This window comes from Mesoplodon densirostris, chromosome 5 (assembly GCF_025265405.1).
Source record: "Mesoplodon densirostris isolate mMesDen1 chromosome 5, mMesDen1 primary haplotype, whole genome shotgun sequence".
Classification (NCBI taxonomy): domain Eukaryota; kingdom Metazoa; phylum Chordata; class Mammalia; order Artiodactyla; family Ziphiidae; genus Mesoplodon; species Mesoplodon densirostris.
The window spans coordinates 144,600,634-144,619,836 of NC_082665.1; the positions used below are offsets into that span (position 1 = coordinate 144,600,634).

Consider the following 19,203-nt stretch of genomic DNA (forward strand, 5'->3'; position numbering starts at 1 on the left):
TTTATCTTAAAAAAAAAAAAGAGGGAATTCCTTGGCGGTCCAGTGGTTAGGGCTCCATGCTCTCACTGCTGAAGGCCCAGGTTCGATCCCTGGTCAGGGAGCGAAAATCCCACAAGCCACGCAGTGTGGCTAAAAAAAAAGAAAGAAAGAATGTCAGAGACATAACTACCTAAACAAACATGTTTTTTGCTATCTGATGGGTGTTTCAATTTGGATTTCCCTGATTATCTAGTAAGATTGGGCATAGACCTTTTTCAGTGCACATGCTTTATTTTTGGAAAAGGAGCTTTTAAGTAAATACTATATGTATTTTAAATGTTATTTGACTTTACAACAAAGAATAAATATATATGTGTGTGTGTGTATATATATATATAAAATTAACACTTAGAAATCTTTATTAATAGACTTAATTTTTTCAGCACCACAGGCACAGTCACGATGCGTATTTCTTCTAACTCTTTTTCCAAGAAGAATATACCTTGAGTGGAGAACAGCAGTTTACAGCTGGGCCCTGCAGAGCTCCCATGAAGTAATCCGGACCAGTTGTATTAATGGATTTTTTATCTTATTACAGCAGCAGAATTCTTATAACAGAGTTCCCAAGATTCTTATGTATGTATTAATATTTTAATTTGAATATACAACTTGATTGGACAGATATCATATATGCAAATTTATGTTTATTGCTGGGTATATAGAGCAAACATTGCTTTTAGTTTTAGAATTAAAATTTTTTTCCTTCTACCTTTTGTTTTACCAGGACTTTTGCCTCAAATTAAACAAGACTATTTAGACCACAAAATTAAGCAAGAAGGTTTAGTACTTTTTGTTTTTTTCCCCATAGAGATAAAGTCAAAGATGATTCTGACATTGTCAAGAAAGAATTTGCATCTATACTTGGTCAGCTTGTCTGTACACTTCATGGCATGTTTTATTTGACAAGTTCTTTATCAGAACCTTTCTCTGAACATAGACGTATTGACCTCTTATGTAAGAGCCTAAAAGTCACTTCTCAACATGAATGTTCATCTTCTCGACTAAAAGCATCTGTTTGCAAGCCATTTCTCTTCCTACTGAAAAAAAAATTACCTAGTCCTGTGAAACTTGGTGAGTGGTTTGTTATGATTTATTTAATATTTTAAAACCTATTTAAGCTGTGTTTTTAAAATCAGTGGTGGAATTAGGCTAAAGCCTTAAAAAATTAGACTTGCTTGATAGAGTCAATGCTTATGTAATGATCATTCATAAAAGGGATGTCTGGTATTAGACTGTATCACAGAACTAACAATGGAAGTAATTTTTAGATTTTCTAAATGCTTTTGTGATTTGACAGTATAATGGGGCATACCTGATGTTTGGTTCAATATTGTGAGGTTCAGTATTCTGTATCCTCTTCAGTGATCCCAGGGACCTTCTTAATGTGTCCCCTGCCACTACTTTGGACCTTAAAACTTCAAATAGTTAGATACTTTGCCCAGCTGAGGAGTATGAATTGTATCTTTGCCGCTTTCCAATGGTAATGGTGTATGAATTTGTTGGGAGCATGAGATTTATACACATACTTGGAAGATTGCTTTGTTTGGGTAATAAATTACAACTTGCCCTCAAGTTTTCAAAACAATGTATGATAGGTGATTTCTAGGACTCCCTAAATCTAGTAATGTAATGTAATATAATATTAACAGGGACTGCCCTGGTGGTCCAGTGGTAGAAAACCCGCCTTACAGTGTAGGGCACGCAGGTTCGATCCCTGGTCAGGGAACTAAGATCCCACACCCACAGGGCAACTAAGCCCCTGCGCCACAGCTACTGAGCTCGCACGCCCTGGAGCCTGTGCGCAACAACTAGAGAGAGAAAACCCATACGCCACAACTAGAGAGAAGCCTGTGCACCACAACGAAGAGCCCAAGCACTGCAATGAAAGATTCCGCGTGCCGCAACTAAGACCTGACGCAGCCAAAAATAAATAAAATAAATAAATAATAAATAAATCTGTAAAAACAGAATAAGATTAACAGTAAGGCTAAGCTTGCCCTTAATTAACAGTTCTTTAGATTAGTGAAATGTGCTTTTAAATCTATCCCAGTAATATAATGATCTACAAAATCTAAGTGACTAGTCATTTTAAAACTTTAAAAAATTCTAGAATTTATTTTAGATTTAAATTATGTATAACTTTTATTAAGTAAAAGTAAATTTAAATTTATAAGTATTCAGTTTTATAAGTATTCAGTATTTATTTGTTTTAATCCTCCAAAATTCTGTGTGCTTTACAAATTTAAACACTAAATATTGACTTTATAAGACAACTTAGCATTCTTTGTAGTATATTATTTATTGACAGTATTTTTATAGTAAAACTTTTCTGTTTACTGTGTTAAATTAAGTATTTTATGCTTTTGCCCTTTAGCTTTCATAGATAATCTGTATCATCTTTGTAAGCACCTTGATTTTAGAGAAGATGAAACAGATGTAAAAATGGTTCTTGGAACTTTATTAAATTTAATGGAAGATCCAGACAAGGATGTTAGAGTGGCTTTTAGTGGAAATATCAAGCATATATTGGAATCCTTGGATGCTGAAGATGGATTTATAAAAGAGGTTGATGATTTTTATTTTAAATTTAATTTTACTTTAATTTTATTTTATTAAAATTTTATTTTATTAAAATTTTATTTTTTTGTGTTTTCATAAACCTGGCTTTAAAAATTTCTTTAACTAGTTAATTTTATTGGTCTAGCTTTTTGTCTTAAGAATGAAAGAAGCATATACACATGCTCAGATCTCAAGAAATAATGAGCTGAAGGATACCTTGATTCTTACAACAGGGGATATTGGAAGGTATGTTTGGCAGCTTTTGTACTTCCTTATTTATTTTGGCCATTTTCCTTTTTTGTTTGCCTGCTGTTAGAAATGGTGATATGAGAAATGTGATGTTATAGGAAGAAGTGTGATATCAGTATGCATTTATTTGTGGATTTCCATTTATTTTCAAAACATTGATGATAACTTTTTTTTTTTAATAATTTTAGGGCAGCAAAAGGGGATTTGGTACCTTTTGCACTCTTGCACTTATTGCACTGTTTATTATCCAAGTCAGCATCTGTCTCTGGAGCAGCATACACGGAAATTAGAGCTCTGGTTGCAGCTAAAAGTGTTAAACTGCAAAACTTTTTCAGCCAGTATAAGAAACCCATCTGTCAGGTGAGAGTCAGCATTGGCCTTGACTATAGGAAATAGCATTACTTTGCAAAAGTTAAAAAAAGAACACATATATGTTTTACTTTTCTTGCTTTAAAAAAGAGGTATTTTAAAAAATGGTTTATTTAAAAGAACCTAAATCTCATCATTTTTATATTTTCGTATCTTGGTCTGAAGATATTGTTTATAAATGGGAGAGGGGAAAAATCATCTTATAATAATTATTACTCTCTATTGTTAATCTGTTAAGAGAAGCCTTTCTGTATTAGCCTTTCTTTTAGTGATAATAAACTTTTTTATGCCTTGATATTATGGATAAGGCACTTTGTTTTAAAAAAGGTTGATTCAAGGCTGAAAAGTAAGGTTATGTTAAAATACAGGCTTTGCACTGTGTTAGTGGTGTAATCCTTAGCAAGATATTCAAGTTTCTTAACTAAGCCTGGTTACTTCATCTGTAAAAGGGAGTATATACACAATCTACCTCATTAAGGTTGTTACAAAAATTAAATGAACTAATTTAGGTAATATGTTTAGAACACTGTCCGATACTGTCCTTTATGTTAACTTAAAACATATTAGTTAAATGTTCTTCCTTGTGTGAAAACTAATAAATCATTTTGCTTTAGTTTTTGGTAGAATCCCTCCACTCCAGTCAGATGACAGTGCTTCCTAGTACTCCATGCCAGAATGCTGAGATGCGGAAACAAGATGTGGCTCACCAGAGAGAAATGGCTTTAAATACCTTGTCTGAAATTGCCAATGTTTTTGACTTTCCTGATCTTAATCGTTTCCTTACCGTAAGTTGCAAAGTATAGTTGACTTAATTGAGGTTGTCAATTTAACATTATGTGTTTATTCCATTCTAGATTTTTTTAAAGAAAATCTGGCAAGTACAATGTAGACCGTAGATTTTCAAATTTGCATGTTTTCCTTTGACTTTGATATGATAATATTACTTATGTTATAAAAATGAAATACGTGTTGATTTGAGTCATTGCTCTATAGAGTTAGCTATCTTGAAAGGTTCATACTATTTAATTAATGCTAATAAATTCAGTTTACTGAGCCCTTATGTCTTTAGTGCTATGATTGGTTCCATTGGTAATGGAAAGTCTAATATGATCTTACCTACCCCTAAGGAGTTGGAGTAATATAGTACAAACTAGTGCTATAGATGACCTGTGCATTCAGATGATAGAGTTTGTAGTATGGAGTAGTTTGGGAAGCCTTTGAAAAGTCCTTAGTGGGGCTGAGGTTTGAAAGATGGATGGTGTAGATTATCTTCTTGTGTTTTCCTGAAGGCAAAGTTTATTATTCTTAGTTAATATTATAATAGTGATCCATGCAGAATTTTTCTCTGGAGTATTATCATATTTTAACAAACTTAAATTGCATGTAAATTGGACAAATCCTAGAAGGAAATATGATACTATAAACTAAGGACCACAAAGATATTTTTACTTTTTCCCTCAGTAGTTCCATCTGGGAGCCCCAAAGCACAGATGTTTATTGCAACATTTTCCAAGTAGCAAATAGACAAAACCCAGAGAAGAAACTAAGTGTCTAATATTTAGGTCCTAGAATATTATGTACCTTAACATAATAATTATAAATACTTTAGAGAAACTACCTTATAATGTCATAACAGGCTTACAGGATTAATATTAAGTTGAAAGGCATAACACAAATAAGGTTTAAGTGTCTCTGAGGGCAGGGCCTGAGTGTTATTTGCTGTCACATATTCAGTGCCTAGGATAGTGGCTGACATGTAGTAGTTGTTCATTAGATACATAATAAATGAAAGACCAACCATTTTATGTTTGGAATATTGTGTATTATTTTATGAACGAGATCTTAAAGGAAACAGACCAAAATCAAAGTAGATTTGTTACCATATTGGAATGGTGGGTGTGTTAAAAAGGTTTTCTTTAATATTGCAGTATCAACTTTTTAATTAAAAAAATTTAAAATATTGTATTTATGGCTACTCTTGCTTATTGTCTAAATACTATATTTAGCTCAAATAATAAATCAGGCTTGGAACCACTGCCTTAAGAGCATGAGTACATTTTAACACATACTCATGAGAAATTATTTTCTTTGCTACTTGTACATTAGCTTATTTATTGTCTGTCTCTCCCCCTCTGCAGTGTAAACTCTGTGCCATCAGGGACCTTGTCTATTTTTTCACTGCTGTATCTGAAGTGCCTGAATCATAGTAGATGCTCGTTAAATATGTGTTGAATGAATGAATGGTATATCTGAATTCAGATATGTTGTATGTGGACTCCAAATTTGTGTGGTATTTTAAATTATTTTTGAACATAGCTTATATGAATATTTTATCACCTGGACAAATGTACTTTTTAGTAATTGTAGTGTTTCTTTTTCAGAGAACATTACAAGTTCTGCTACCTGACCTTGCTGCCAAAGCAAGCCCTGCAGCTTCTGCTCTCATTCGAACTTTAGGAAAACAATTAAATGTCAATCGTAGAGAGATTTTAATAAATAATTTCAAGTATATTTTTTCCCATTTGGTCTGTTCCTGTTCCAAGGATGAATTAGAACGTGCCCTTCATTATCTAAAGGTAATTGAATATTTGTTTATATTTTACTCTTTTGTTTAAATTAGCATTATAGGAAAGCTGTTGTGACATTCTTATAGGAAATAGAGTAGTTTATAGCCTATCTGTAGTTTATAGTCTATCCTAGAGTAATATAAGCTCAAATGGTACGTAAATAAGCTTTGCCCTGGGCCAAAGGAGAGTATTAAATAGAATTATTCTTTTGTTATATTCTTTGATTGTTTTACCATAGTGGTATATGATAGGTAGTCATCCATTCATGGATTAGATTCTCAGCTAATTTCATTTTATTTCTTTAAAATTTTATTTATTTATTTATTTTTATTTTGGCTGTGCCGGGTCTTAGTTGGGGCATGCGGGATCTTCACTGTGGCATGCAGACTTCCTAGTTGCAGCATGCAGACTTCTTAGTTGCGGCATGTGGGCTTCTTATTTACAGCACATGGACTCTTAGTTGTGGCATGCATGTCGGATCTAGTTCCCCGACCAGGGATCAAACCTAGGACCCCTGCATTGGGAGCATGGAGTCCTTCCCACTGGACCACCAGGGAAGTCCCAGCTAATTTCATTTTAGAATTTATTAATTGATTGGAGCTGTAAAATGACTAATGATATGCAAGTAATTACATCTATTGGAAGAGGCAGTATCCTTCAACTGTAGTACAGTGTCAGCACTGAGTTTAGTTACTTAGTGCTCTGATTACAGTTTGGCCCAGTTTCTTGCTAGTTTTCAAATTTAAAATTATAGCTTGTGGTTCTTTTTTTGGTGTTATAGTAGCAACAATATCTGAGGAATGAGGCTATATGGGAACAAGAGAACCTGTCAGATATGCATATGTAACTCTACTGTTTTTCTCTGATGTTAATTTATTTCACATATTTCATGATATGCCAGCTATGGATCTCTTTCCACATGAGACTTTTTGAATATTGAGTATATTTATTCATTTTGAGAAAGAAAATCCTTATTGTAAAGGTGGAATGATTATAACATTTCAGTGCTTCTTACTACATGTCAGAAACTTTGCTAAACAATTTTTATGGATCATTTCACTTGGGTAACTCCTCACAGTTACCCAGGGAGATAAAAGTACTATTTTTCCATTTGATAGATGAGAAAACTAAGGCAGAGAAAGGTCAGATTAGGTTACTTGTCTCAGTCACAGCACAACTAATATATGATAAAGCTGGAATTTAAATATCAGCAGTCTGACCAGGAAGACTGTGCTCTGAGCCACTGATTTTCCTGTCAGAGTTACATTTCCATGAATAATGAGTGGATGACATTTTGAACCTTTATAGAAAACTAGACTTCCTTTTAAAATTTTATTTCAAAATAAAGTTTGATCACTTGTTTTCATTACCTGTAGCCCATGGCAGACCTACCAGGAGAAATCAAGGTCAGAATCCTTTTCCAATGAGTTTTTTATATCATTAGTAATTCTTGTCACCTGATCTAGAGCTCCTGATTAACTAATAGTGTATTAAAATCAGTATACTTATTTCCAAGATATTAGTATGGAGAAACAAAAACCTTTTTTCTTAAATTTTTGAAATGTGTCTTTGGGTTAGAATGAAACAGAAATTGAACTCGGGAGCCTGTTGAGACAAGATTTCCAAGGACTGCATAATGAATTATTGCTACGTATTGGAGAACACTATCAACAGGTTTTCAATGGTTTGTCAATACTTGCCTCATTTGCATCTAGTGATGATCCATATCAGGGCCCAAGAGATATCACGTCACCTGAACTAATGGTAAGGAATATGTTGTATGGGTTTTTTACTTGGTTTTTCTCCTTTTTGTAGCTTAATTATGAAATTGGAGAAACAGGTGTTTTATATATTTTCCAAATGCTAGAGATTTATTTAAATTTTCAATTGGGATTTTTATTTTGAAAAGGCTGATGATTTAAATTACATGGTCACAGCATACATATTAGCATTGAAAAATATGCATTTTCATATGATCTTAGATTTTATTTTTTCATTGGGTAAAAATGTTCATCTTTCTTCACCACTTTTTCACTGTAGAATGCGTTTGTAGCTCCCCCCGTTACCCCTTCCGTGGCATGACATGCCAACTTTATCACTTCTAACTATATTTAATTCCATTGTTAGATTTAAGATAAGTTAGAAAATATGTTATTCCTTTTTGTCTTTCCTTGTCTTAAATTCGTATCTGAAATCATCTTACTATTTTATTTTTTCACCTGAAAAAACATAAATCCTGAGGCTTGCTATGTTTTCTTTTGATTGCTTTCATCCTTCCAAGAGACTCGAATTTTGCTGATATTTTGACTATCAGCAAAATATCTTGAGAGGTTTCTATCTCTGCTTTCTCATTTCCCATTCATTCTTTAGCTTATTCTAGCCTGACTCTGTTCTAAATATTCTACTGAAATTCTCATCTCTTAAGGTCAAAAACAGTCTTCCTGCTATCAAATCGAATGGTCACTTCTCTTTTACTATCTTATTCGGCTTCCAGTAACATTCAGTACAACTGACCATCCTTTCTTATGTGCCATCTGTGACACTGCATTTTCTTGATTTTCTTTGTGCTTCACTGTCTACTCATTCTTTTTTTTTAATTTATTTTATTGAAGTGTAGTTGATTTACAATGTTGTATTAATTTCTGCTGTATAGCGAAGTGATTCAGTTAACATATATATATTCTTTTTCGTAGTCCTTTCCATTATGGTTTATCACAGGATACTGAATAGAGTTCCCTGTGCTATACAGTAGGACCTTGTTGTTTATCCATTCTCTATATAATAGTTTGCATCCGCTAATCCCAAACTCCCAATCTATCCCTCCCCCACCCCCTCCCCCTTGGCAACCACGGGTCTGTTCTCTATGTCTGTGAGTCTGTTTCTGTTTGGTCGATAAAGTTCATTTTTGTCTATTTTAGATTCCACATATAAGTGATAGCATATGGTATTTGTCTTTCTCTTTCTGACTTATTTCACATAGTATTCACATAGTATGATAATCCCTTGGTTTATCCATGTTGCTGCAAATGGCATTATTTCATTCTTTTTTATGGCTGAGTAGGATTCCATTGTATATATGTACCACATCTTCTTTATCCATTCATCGGTTGATTGTCCACTCATTCTTTTTTTTTCTTTTTTTTGTCCACTCATTTTTAATCTTTATCTACTTTATTCTCTAAATGTTAGATTTATTCAGTACTGTGTAGTTGGGTCTTTTTCTCTATAAATATTCTCTCTTTAAATGAGAGAGAATCTGAATTCATCTGGTCCTGTAATATGATTTACATTTTGATGATTTCATAGTGGAAATTCTAGTCCAGACCTCTCTTGAGCTTCGGACTTTTGGGCTTATGCAAGTTAGATCCTGGCAGGAAACAGACGGCATACACAAAAATATGTCACCGAAAAGAATTTAATGAAGGGACTATTTTCATTGATATGGGCAAGGTTAAGAGAACCAGCAGGGAATGTTAAGGAACCCAGGGACTAGAAACAGCAGAAAACATATGCTCCCCTTAGTCCTGGGCAGGAAGAAATGGCATTACCAGAGCCTGTTTGAGAGCTAGAACCATGGTGCGGGGAACGGGCTCTCATTGTATATAACCACTGCCAGGGCCACCTCACAACGCAGAGAGAGCAGGAAGTATAAATACCACACGCTCTCCTCCTGCCCTTTCTTCCCTTGTTGGTGCCTCCTGTTGACTGAATTTAGTGGGAAGCCAGAGGGAAAGATATCTTGGGTGATGAAATCTGGTTAGCCTCCTAGGCACGTAGCAAGGCAGAAAAGAGCAGAGAATGGATCTGAGGATGAGGGAAGATGACAGATAGAGACTGTCCCGCTTCCTCTTTGTAATCTCTATTTGTCCGTCTTTTAAGCATCTCAAACAAGTCCAAACATTACATGTCCGTTAAAAAATCTTTATTTTCCCTTTAACCTGTTTCTCTCACAGTCTTCCCTTCTCAGGAGATGGTACCAGTGTCTACCTAGAAGCTCAGTTGCTTCAAAACCTGGAAGGTATTCATGAGCCCTTCATTTCTTATATCCTTTAAAATTGAGTATCAACAAGTCCTTTCAAGTCTAGCCCCAAAATATATCTTTCCAGCTCTGCCACCACCACCCTTATACAAGTGACCGTCATCTTTCTCCAGGAATACTGTAAAAACCTCCTAACAGTTCTCTCCTTTTGCTCTTCCTTTCCTGCATCTTTAATCAGTTACTTACACAACATTTGAAGTACTCTTCTTACAACTTATACTCACGTTATCCCCTGTCTAAATTCCTTCTATTGTTTTCATTGCTCTTATAAGGCTGTACGTGGTCTGTATATCTTTCCACCCTCATATTGTGCAACTTTTATCTGCCTTTCTCTCTGTATTTCAGCATTGTTTTCTTTGTGTTTCTTAAACATGTCAAGTTTTTTCCTGCTTCACAGCCTTTGCAATATGTCGTTTCTTTACTTGGAATATTATCCTGGATCTTTTTCATTCTTTAGATCTCAGCGTTTCCGGATCACCCTATCTAAGTTCCTGATCACCTCATCCCAGTTCTCTCTCATGTGATCATGTTTATTTCTTTATAGCACTTATCACAACCTTATGTACGTACTTACTTGTTTAATGTCTTCTTCTCATATCAGTGTCCCATGTAAGCTAGTAGGGAGAGCTTATCTCGTACACCTGGCACAGTATTCTAGGCATACATAATAAATATTTGGTGAGTGGCAGATGAACGAACTATTTGTCTAAATGTAAGAGCTTTAAAATTAGAATGTTGACACAGACTATGTGAGTATCATCTATATCTGCTTTTCATTTAAGAATGGGCTGGAACCAAGCGATTAGTGAATTATGGCTTATTAAACCTAAGTTGAGTCTTAATCCAAATCAGAAGTTTGTAAATTAAATGTAATTTTAGGCTTTGGTAAAACAGATGATTCTCTGTGCTTTGGAAGAGAAAAAAAGTTTATCCCAACATCTAACCTGGAGAATGTGTTGGACACCTAATTTCCTCTCTACTGTGAGGTAGTGCACACCCTTCTTACTGCCCCCCGACCCCAGCCTGGCAGTGTGTGTAACCTAGAGATACTTAAATTAGGTGTCTCAATGCCAAACAATGCAACTTTCTCCTGGAGTTGGAAAGTATTCTAATTGCTACTTCTCCCCAGCACCCCCCCCCTTTTTTTGGTCCCTTTTCTTGCCTATACATAAAGATTTTTAAAGAGGGGAAAATTCTTCTTTGCAGAGTACTCACATTCCCAGTTTTTAATAATACTAACTTAAGTTTATTTAACACTTTACTATATTCTTCTAAGGGCTTAACTCGTGTTATCTTATTCAATCTCTACAACTCTATGCAGTTGGTGCTTTCATTGTCCCATCTTACAGACCCAGAGGAGCTAAGTAACTTATCCAGCATCAAATACTAGGAAGTGTTAAAACTGGGATTCAAACCCAGGTTTGGCTGATTGAAAGCCCATACCCTCTCCTCTAGGACCCTTTTTCAAGAAAGAATTAACCCTGTCCACTTCAGGAGACCCAAAGTGCCATGGACAGTGATACCTAACCTGTAATAGTTGATGCCCAAGGCTTGTACCCCTTTATTACTATTACATCAGGGGATATTGACCTCTGTGTCAGACCTTCATTCTGGCAGGGTACCTGTTCCATAATCAAGTACTTTTTTTTTTTTCCACCTTAGCTCTAAATGCTCTAGATAAGGACATTAACTTGTCTTTCTCTATTCTTCTTCTCCTTACGATAAATATCCTCTCCACTCTGGATGCTGACATAAGTCAGATCCTGAGAATCCCACCGTAGCTCAACTGTAATTCAAAAGCTTATGATTTTCTCACTGTACAGTACTATTTAATCATATTTTGCCTGTAAATCAGTTTCACTAATTTAAAAAATATTACATGTAAAGATACATGCTTTGGGAAAAATTTAATTTACCAGCTGTTTATTTCCAATATTCTAATGTAGTTAGATAAAATAGAAATAATATAAATAAATTGTTGATTTATGAAATTTCATCTGTATAAAACTTATGTAGTACCTTTTTTATGTGGTTTTTTTTTTTTTCCCTTAGGCTGATTATTTGCAACCCAAGTTGTTGGGCATCTTGGCCTTTTTTAACATGCAGTTACTGAGCTCCAGTGTTGGCATTGAAGACAAGAAAATGGTAGGTGGTGATAGTTGAGTTGCAAAGTGCCAGAACAGAATTCATATAGAATTTGCAGGAGACATGACTTCTCCTTCTAGCTGCAAACATTCAAAGATGAAAAATAATCAAACACATGATATTCTGTGTTCCTGAACAACTCACATAAGCTTTCGGGGAATCTAAAAAGAAAAAATTATATCATTTACTGTTCTTTTGTTTATAAGGGACAGAAAACTCACCCAAACTGGCTTAAAGGAATTTGTTGGTTCTGTAACTAAAAGTGTAAGGATAATATAGCTTCGGGCATAGCTTGATTTTGGACACGATGTTCTCAGAATTAATCAGCTCAAATTCCTTTGGATTGGCTCTAACTTAAGTGCTAGGTGACGGCCGCAACAGCTTCAGGCTCACGTCTTCACAACATCTAACTCAGTGGGAAGAAAAGAGACCAGCACTCCCTGATAGCTCAAACAGAAGTTGCATTATTGAATGCATTGGCCCAAATTGGTCTCATGTGAGTCATGGCCCATGGTGCTTTTGAATACCAAAAATGTTAAGTTACAGAAAGTAAAGTAACTTCAGTATCTGTCAGTGTATGTTTAAATGCATTTGGCACAGTGAAATTTCCTTATGATTGCTGTCACAATTGGTTACCCAATTTTGGAAATGTTTGTCTGTAGATTGGGATAGAATTTTAGATACTGCTTAAATTTCCCTTTTTATTGGTCTCCACTCTTCAGTCAGTAAAATTATAATAAAAGCCTATGAATGGAAGCTTTTATTTCAGTCTGTACTCCCCTTCTCTTAATTAATTAACCTCTAAAAATTTCAGCAACCAATACTTGTCCTTTTGTTGTCAACTGGTAAATTTAATCCCCCAAGTAACTTGTATCTATGTGAAATCTTTCTTACTGTTATCCCAAGTGAGAGAATAACCTCAAATCTAAGAAAACTAGAGTTTGTTTTAAACCATAAAGAGTTTGCCTATTTTGGCACATAGTTAAGGTTGACTGGAGAGTTTCTTTACCCCTTCATTAGAATCTGGAGCTATTCATACAAGTCTGATTCTGTATTCCACACCAATAAAGATGTGTGTATTATATTCTGGGTATGTCATTAGTTACCTATTTGTTTTATTACTAAATTAGAGCATGTTGAATTTAGTACCATTAGGACAAAAATGCATAGCAGTTTGGGATGGATATGAAGAAGATCAAACAATAGGTATTATATTCTTAATAAATTTGAAAATTACCGCTTAAGAGGACCACCAGAATCAAAATAACAAATCATCTTCAAAGAGGGAAAAAAAAAAGGACTCAACTCATGTTTTTCAAACTTATAACTCTTACATAAGCACTTGGACAGAATAAACTGCCAACATTTATTAGACCTTGTGTTGCCAGAGAATAGGTACTCTGAGGTTAGTGTGGGAAGCACTTGTCCTTAGGGTTCATCTGCTCCTGCCAGCTTCTTTGTGGCTTTATTTTGAAGCCCTGCTTATTTTATAGGCCTTGAACAGTTTGATGTCTTTGATGAAATTAATGGGACCCAAACATGTCAGTTCTGTGAGGGTGAAGATGATGACCACGCTGAGAACTGGCCTTCGATTCAAGGATGATTTTCCTGAATTGTGTTGCAGGTAAATGACTGCCTGAGTTCATTAGATTTTTTGCATTTCCCAATAGCACTAACTTGATTTCTTATCTCTTTGAGGGAATTTGGGTTCAAACCAGAAATAAGAAATAGTTAAGATAGAAGGGCTATTTGTATTGAAAAGGGAATGTGTTTCCTTCTTTAAAAACATTTTTCTGTGAAGTATTTTAATATACTGGGAAATAGAATAATATAATGAACCCCTATATACCCGTTTCCCAGCCTCAGTAGTTATCAATATTGTTAATCTTATTTAATCTTTCCACCTCTACCTTTTTTATTGTTACTTGGAATGTTTTAAAGAAAACCCAGTATCATATCATTGTACTTCTAAATATACCTCAGATGTATCTAGAGGATAAGGACATTTTAAAAAATATATAACCATCATAAATTATTATACTTAGCCAAACTAATAGGAATTCCTTAATATCATCTAAAATTCAGCTTTCCCCAATTGTCTCAAAGATGTTTTTTTCCCAGAGATGTTGGTTTGCTTGAATTAGAATCCACGTAAGATGCACATGTCACACATTTGGTTGTTTGACCCCCTAAGTAACTCTTACAAACAGATTCGTCCCTTAAGTCTCCTCTCCACATTTCTTTTAGGCCACTGAGATTTTGGTGTGTAGGATTTAGCTGATTGCTAATTTAATTTAATTTCAGTAATACTGCTAACAATAAAACTACTGAATGCAGTTTAAGCTTCTGAAAGTTTCTTTTTGTTCTTGACTATATTTTATTGGAGATGTACTGTCAGAATAATATGTTTTACTATATTCAAAATCCTGTGATAAACCATAATGGAAAAGGATATTAGAAAGAATTTTTAAAAATAATACGTTTTAAAGTCATGTGAAAGAATTCTTTCCTGTATAGCTGTGACATCTACTTGGTATTATTAGGTTCAGTTTAAGTTTGCTTGAAATTTTTAGAGGTTGCTTTTTCCTTCTATTTTATTTAATTTAAAAATCATATAAAACATTTACTTTGTCCCAAATTCAAATTTGTGTAACAAGTTACACTCAGAGAATCTAGCCTTCATTCCTGAATTGCTAAAAATAGATGTGTCTATTTTTATTAATTTTTGTATAACCCCCCCCCTTTCTAAAAGTATAAGCAAATGCACAGTTACTCACAGATACTTTTTTTTTCATGTTAACCCTGCGCCAAAAGGTAGCATAGGGCTTCCCTGGTGGCGCAGTGGTTGAGAGTCTGCCTGCCAACGCAGGGGACACTGGTTCGTGCCCCGGTCCGGGAGGATCCCACATGCCACGGAGCGTCTGGGCCCGTGAGCCATGGCCGCTGAGCCTGCGTGTCCGGAGCCTGTGCTCCGCAGTGGGAGAGGCCACAGCAGTGAGAGGCCCGCGTACAGCAAAAAAAAAAAAAAAAAAAAAAAAAAAAAGGAGCATATTATAAGCATTGTTTTTCACCTTGCTTTTTTTGACTTAGTGTATTATAGAGATCATTCTATTTGAGTATACAGTACTGATCTTTATTCCATTTTTACAGCTGCCTTATAATCTTTTTGCTTGTATGTATCATTGTTTGTTCATCTAATAATTAACTGCTGGAACTTTGCAAATAATAAAAATGATGTGACTTTTAACTTTTGTTTTTTCACATAGGGCTTGGGACTGCTTTGTTCGTTGCCTGGATCACGCTTATCTAGGCTCCCTTCTCAGTCATGTAATAGTAGCTTTGTTACCTCTCATACACATCCAGCCTAAAGAAACTGCAGCTATATTTCACTACCTCATAATTGAAAACAGGTATTATAAATGAAATTAATAAAGATAACAGCTTTCTATTACTGCATTTTTATGTCTCGGGGTATTAGGGTTACTGTTGGTAGTGTGGAACTGTTCACATTCTTTTTAATTTAGAGTCCGTTAATAAACAGAAGTAATTGACATGCTTTAAGTCAGTACATACCAAACTGATGCTCTTTCAGTTGTGACATGGCTTTTATTATTATTATATTTTAAGCTTAGTAGTTAGTAGGTCAATAACTCAAAATTATTTTTCATCAATTTTGAAAGGGGTGAGACTAATATTACCTTTCTTACAGTTAAAAGGCAGACAATTGAATGCATGAGAAAGATTAGGAGAGCTAATAACTTTTTTTCTACAGCTTACCTTCGTTGAAACCTTTATTCATTGCATTAACCTTTTAACCAGCCTCCCTTCCTTTAAGCTTTTATGTTTCTTCATATTGTTCATATTTTAAAACATCTCTTTATCTGTATCATTTCAGCGTGCAGAGACACTCTGTGTTTCTCCATTTCCTAGCTGATAAATTCCAAATTGTTTATTTTGATATTCAGGGCTTTCTAAAATCTGGCCACATCTTATTTCTTAAAATCATTTCCCAAGATTTTTCAAAGCAGATATTAGGCTGTTGCCAATCCAGACTGCTAATGCAAGAATATACATTACTCCTTCCCATTTTTATTTTTCACTCAGGCTGCTTTTTAGCCTGGAATGTCTGTCTATACACTTAAATTTTTTTTGTCCATTTTTGCACATACTGTTGTATGTCATAGTTACTTCTGAAAAATTAGGATTTAAGTACTATTTATTTACTTACTTATCCTTATTCTGTTGCAGTTCCATTAATCATTTTCTGTAACTGTTCAATCAGGGAGAAAATACAGAAGAAAAGGTTAATGGAGTTTTTTTCCAATTAAAATACTTTTATTTTTGGTATTTTGTACATAATGGAACAATATAATCACTGATCTAGATCACTTTTCAAATACCTTTTGGATTATTATGCAAATAGTATATCTTTGCTGTTTATTTTAGAGGAATCATTTCTCTGCCTTTTCATATAATAATATAATAAAAAAATTCTCTTTCACTCTGCCAGATAGAAGACCTTAAGCTCTCTGAGTGAAGGAGTTACTGCAGCTTTCTTTATTGTTACATCCCCAGTTTCTAGCAAATAGTAGCACATAGTAGTTACTTAATACCTGTTTGTTGCATGAGTTAATGAAGACTAGAATTTAGAAACACTTTTATTTGGACCCAGAAATATTAGGGCTTTATATTTGAAGCAAGTTAAAAATTGCAGCCTCAGTAAAAATTACTTACATATTTTTCTCTAGTATATCTTTGTGAGAATTTGTGTTTTGGGGTTGGGTTTGTATTGCCGCATTATAAACCACTCCAAAACCTAGTGTCTTAAAACAACAAGCATTTTTATTTACTCATGATTTTGCAGTCTGGGCTGGGTTCAGCTGGTCAGTTCCTTGGCTGTTCTTACCAATGGTCATTGCAGTCAGCCAGCAGGTAGACTTGGCTGGGCTTCTCCCTCTTTCATTTAGTCTCAGAGCTTCTCTCTCTCTCCATGTAACCTGTCTCTGATGGTAGCCAGACTTCTTACATGGTGACTCAGGACTCTCATGAGGACTAAACCGAAGCTTCCAGACCTTTTGAACACTTAGGCCCCAAATAGGCCCAACATCTCTGCCACATTCTGTTTTTTAAAGCAAGTCACACACCTAGCCCAAACTGAAGGTGAAGTGACTACACACAGGAGTATATACCAAGTATATACCAAGACATAGAGATTATTCAGGGCCACCAATGTAGCAGACTGCCACAGGGTGATTTTGTTAGATTTGATTATTTGTCACTGTTACCTGAGCATCCTAGACATGGTTAGGAAAAATACTTTGCATGTCAACAGTCAACTAGCACTTTCAAGTGTGAATTAAGTTGGCCTTAGTTTCAACCTCTGCTTTGCATTTTTTTTTTTTATTTTGTATTTGGCAAGTAATTCTTTTTCTTCCAACTAACTATTAGGGATGCTGTGCAAGATTTTCTTCATGAAATATATTTTTTACCTGATCATCCAGAATTAAAAAAGATAAAAGCAGTTCTACAGGAATACAGAAAGGTATTTAACTTTTTATGTATGGTTTAGGAGATCATTGATACAAAATTATTCCTAAGTTCCAGAGCACTGAGTAGAGATTCTTTAGAATCATATCTAAGGATATTATAGTCATATTCTGATGGCTAATTTCTGATGACTAGATAATCCTATCTTGAGTCTATGATTTTTAGAAGGAAGTTTTAGCATCTAGATCAAAGATGTAATAGGATTAGATAGAACAGAGAGCAAAGGATACAATTCTTGTGCCTCTACTACCCAGATCACTATGTTCTTACTTACAGTCCCTAAAAGAAGTGACTGTAGCTGTATACTCTGAGTAAAGAAAAAAAGCTGTGGGAGGATTCCAATTTTTTTTGTGCTACAAACCATGTTATGGAAGTGTCAGATCTGATTCTTAGCTTTAGAAGGGGAATCATCTGTAGTTCGAACATCCTGAAGTTCAGTGAACTCTCTGAAATTATAAAAATATTAGTGATGATTCCATAGAATTTTAGGACAGGAAGTGGGATACCTGACCTTGGGTCAGAGTAGCAGATGTATTTACTACAGATCGCAAGATTGATTCTGAAGACTTTATATGCTTTTTTACTGGGTAAATCATCAGTCATAAGAAAGTAAGTAGTCAAAATAAGGGGTGAATTATCTGCTTAATCTGTAGACCTCATTCAAGGCTATTGTGTAGCCCTTTGTAAATTAAGGGTACATGCCTTTCTTACCAAGAAGGATTTATTTTGGATAAGTAAAGTCTTTAGTTGAAATAAAATTTTTCTCCAGATCTAAAGATTTTAGAATGAAATCCCTTTCCCTGAGAATTACTAAAAGTTCATATGCTATACAAAGGGAGAGATAGAAATTATTTTTTAAAACTGCTTTCAATTGGGGTACAGTTTAACTACTTTAATGGTAACTATGTAGGAAATACAGGCCTTCTGAAATGGTTCCTGAAATGGTTAATTGATAAGGTGTATCTCTCTGTGCTCTTTATATAGGAGACCTCTGAGAGTACTGATCTTCAGACAACTCTTCAGCTATCCATGAAAGCAATTCAACATGAAAATGTAGATGTTCGTATTCATGCTCTTACAAGCTTGAAGGAAACCTTGTATAAAAATCAGGTATACTAAGATATAATTAAAGAGCTATAGAAAAGAAAGTTTGGAAGTTTAAAGAAAAGATGACCGATTGGTGTATTTGCTTGAGATTCAGTAGGTTCAATGAAAGAAGCGATTTTTATTTTACCAAGATTATCAGATATGACTTAGAATCAGTAATTCATGAGATACCCTTTGAGGCTGAAAAGCTTTGCATATTGTTTTGTTGTTTTTGAAGGGTCATGATTTGGCAGTTATATTTTAGGTTTACTGCATCTTCCTGAGGAAGGGTTGTTTGTGTTTGTACAGCAGCAGTTTCTGTGAGTTTTCTCATATAATTTCCTGTAGCTATCTTTCATATACAATTTCAGTAATTATGCCATTTTACATTTTGATGGCATTAACTGTGTTTTAATGAAGCTAAATTTTTAAATTTCCTTTTTTATGGGATGGTAAACTTTATTCTTTTCCTTGTTAGCATAATGTAGATTATCCCTAACCTTGGTAAGAGTGAGAATTGGTATTTAAAATACCAGATCAGGGCCTCCCTGGTGGCGCAGTGGTTGAGAGTCCGCCTGCCGATGCAGGGGATACGGGTTCGTC

The 19,203-nt window shown here is 34.6% G+C and overlaps 1 protein-coding gene across 1 annotated transcript in view; it reads left to right on the forward strand.

The window, feature by feature from the left end:
• Window positions 1–19,203, forward strand: part of ATR (ATR serine/threonine kinase) — a 102,560-nt gene that overhangs the window by 18,171 nt on the left and 65,186 nt on the right. Inside the window, exons 9-21 of the mRNA XM_060099573.1 lie at window positions 423–615; window positions 848–1,110; window positions 2,414–2,604; window positions 2,744–2,844; window positions 3,036–3,207; window positions 3,831–4,001; window positions 5,598–5,792; window positions 7,362–7,547; window positions 11,875–11,967; window positions 13,461–13,591; window positions 15,234–15,377; window positions 17,416–17,509; window positions 18,499–18,624. Of these exons, the coding sequence (XP_059955556.1) occupies window positions 423–615; window positions 848–1,110; window positions 2,414–2,604; window positions 2,744–2,844; window positions 3,036–3,207; window positions 3,831–4,001; window positions 5,598–5,792; window positions 7,362–7,547; window positions 11,875–11,967; window positions 13,461–13,591; window positions 15,234–15,377; window positions 17,416–17,509; window positions 18,499–18,624 (2,060 nt within the window). The remainder of the gene's footprint in view (window positions 1–422; window positions 616–847; window positions 1,111–2,413; window positions 2,605–2,743; window positions 2,845–3,035; window positions 3,208–3,830; window positions 4,002–5,597; window positions 5,793–7,361; window positions 7,548–11,874; window positions 11,968–13,460; window positions 13,592–15,233; window positions 15,378–17,415; window positions 17,510–18,498; window positions 18,625–19,203) is intronic.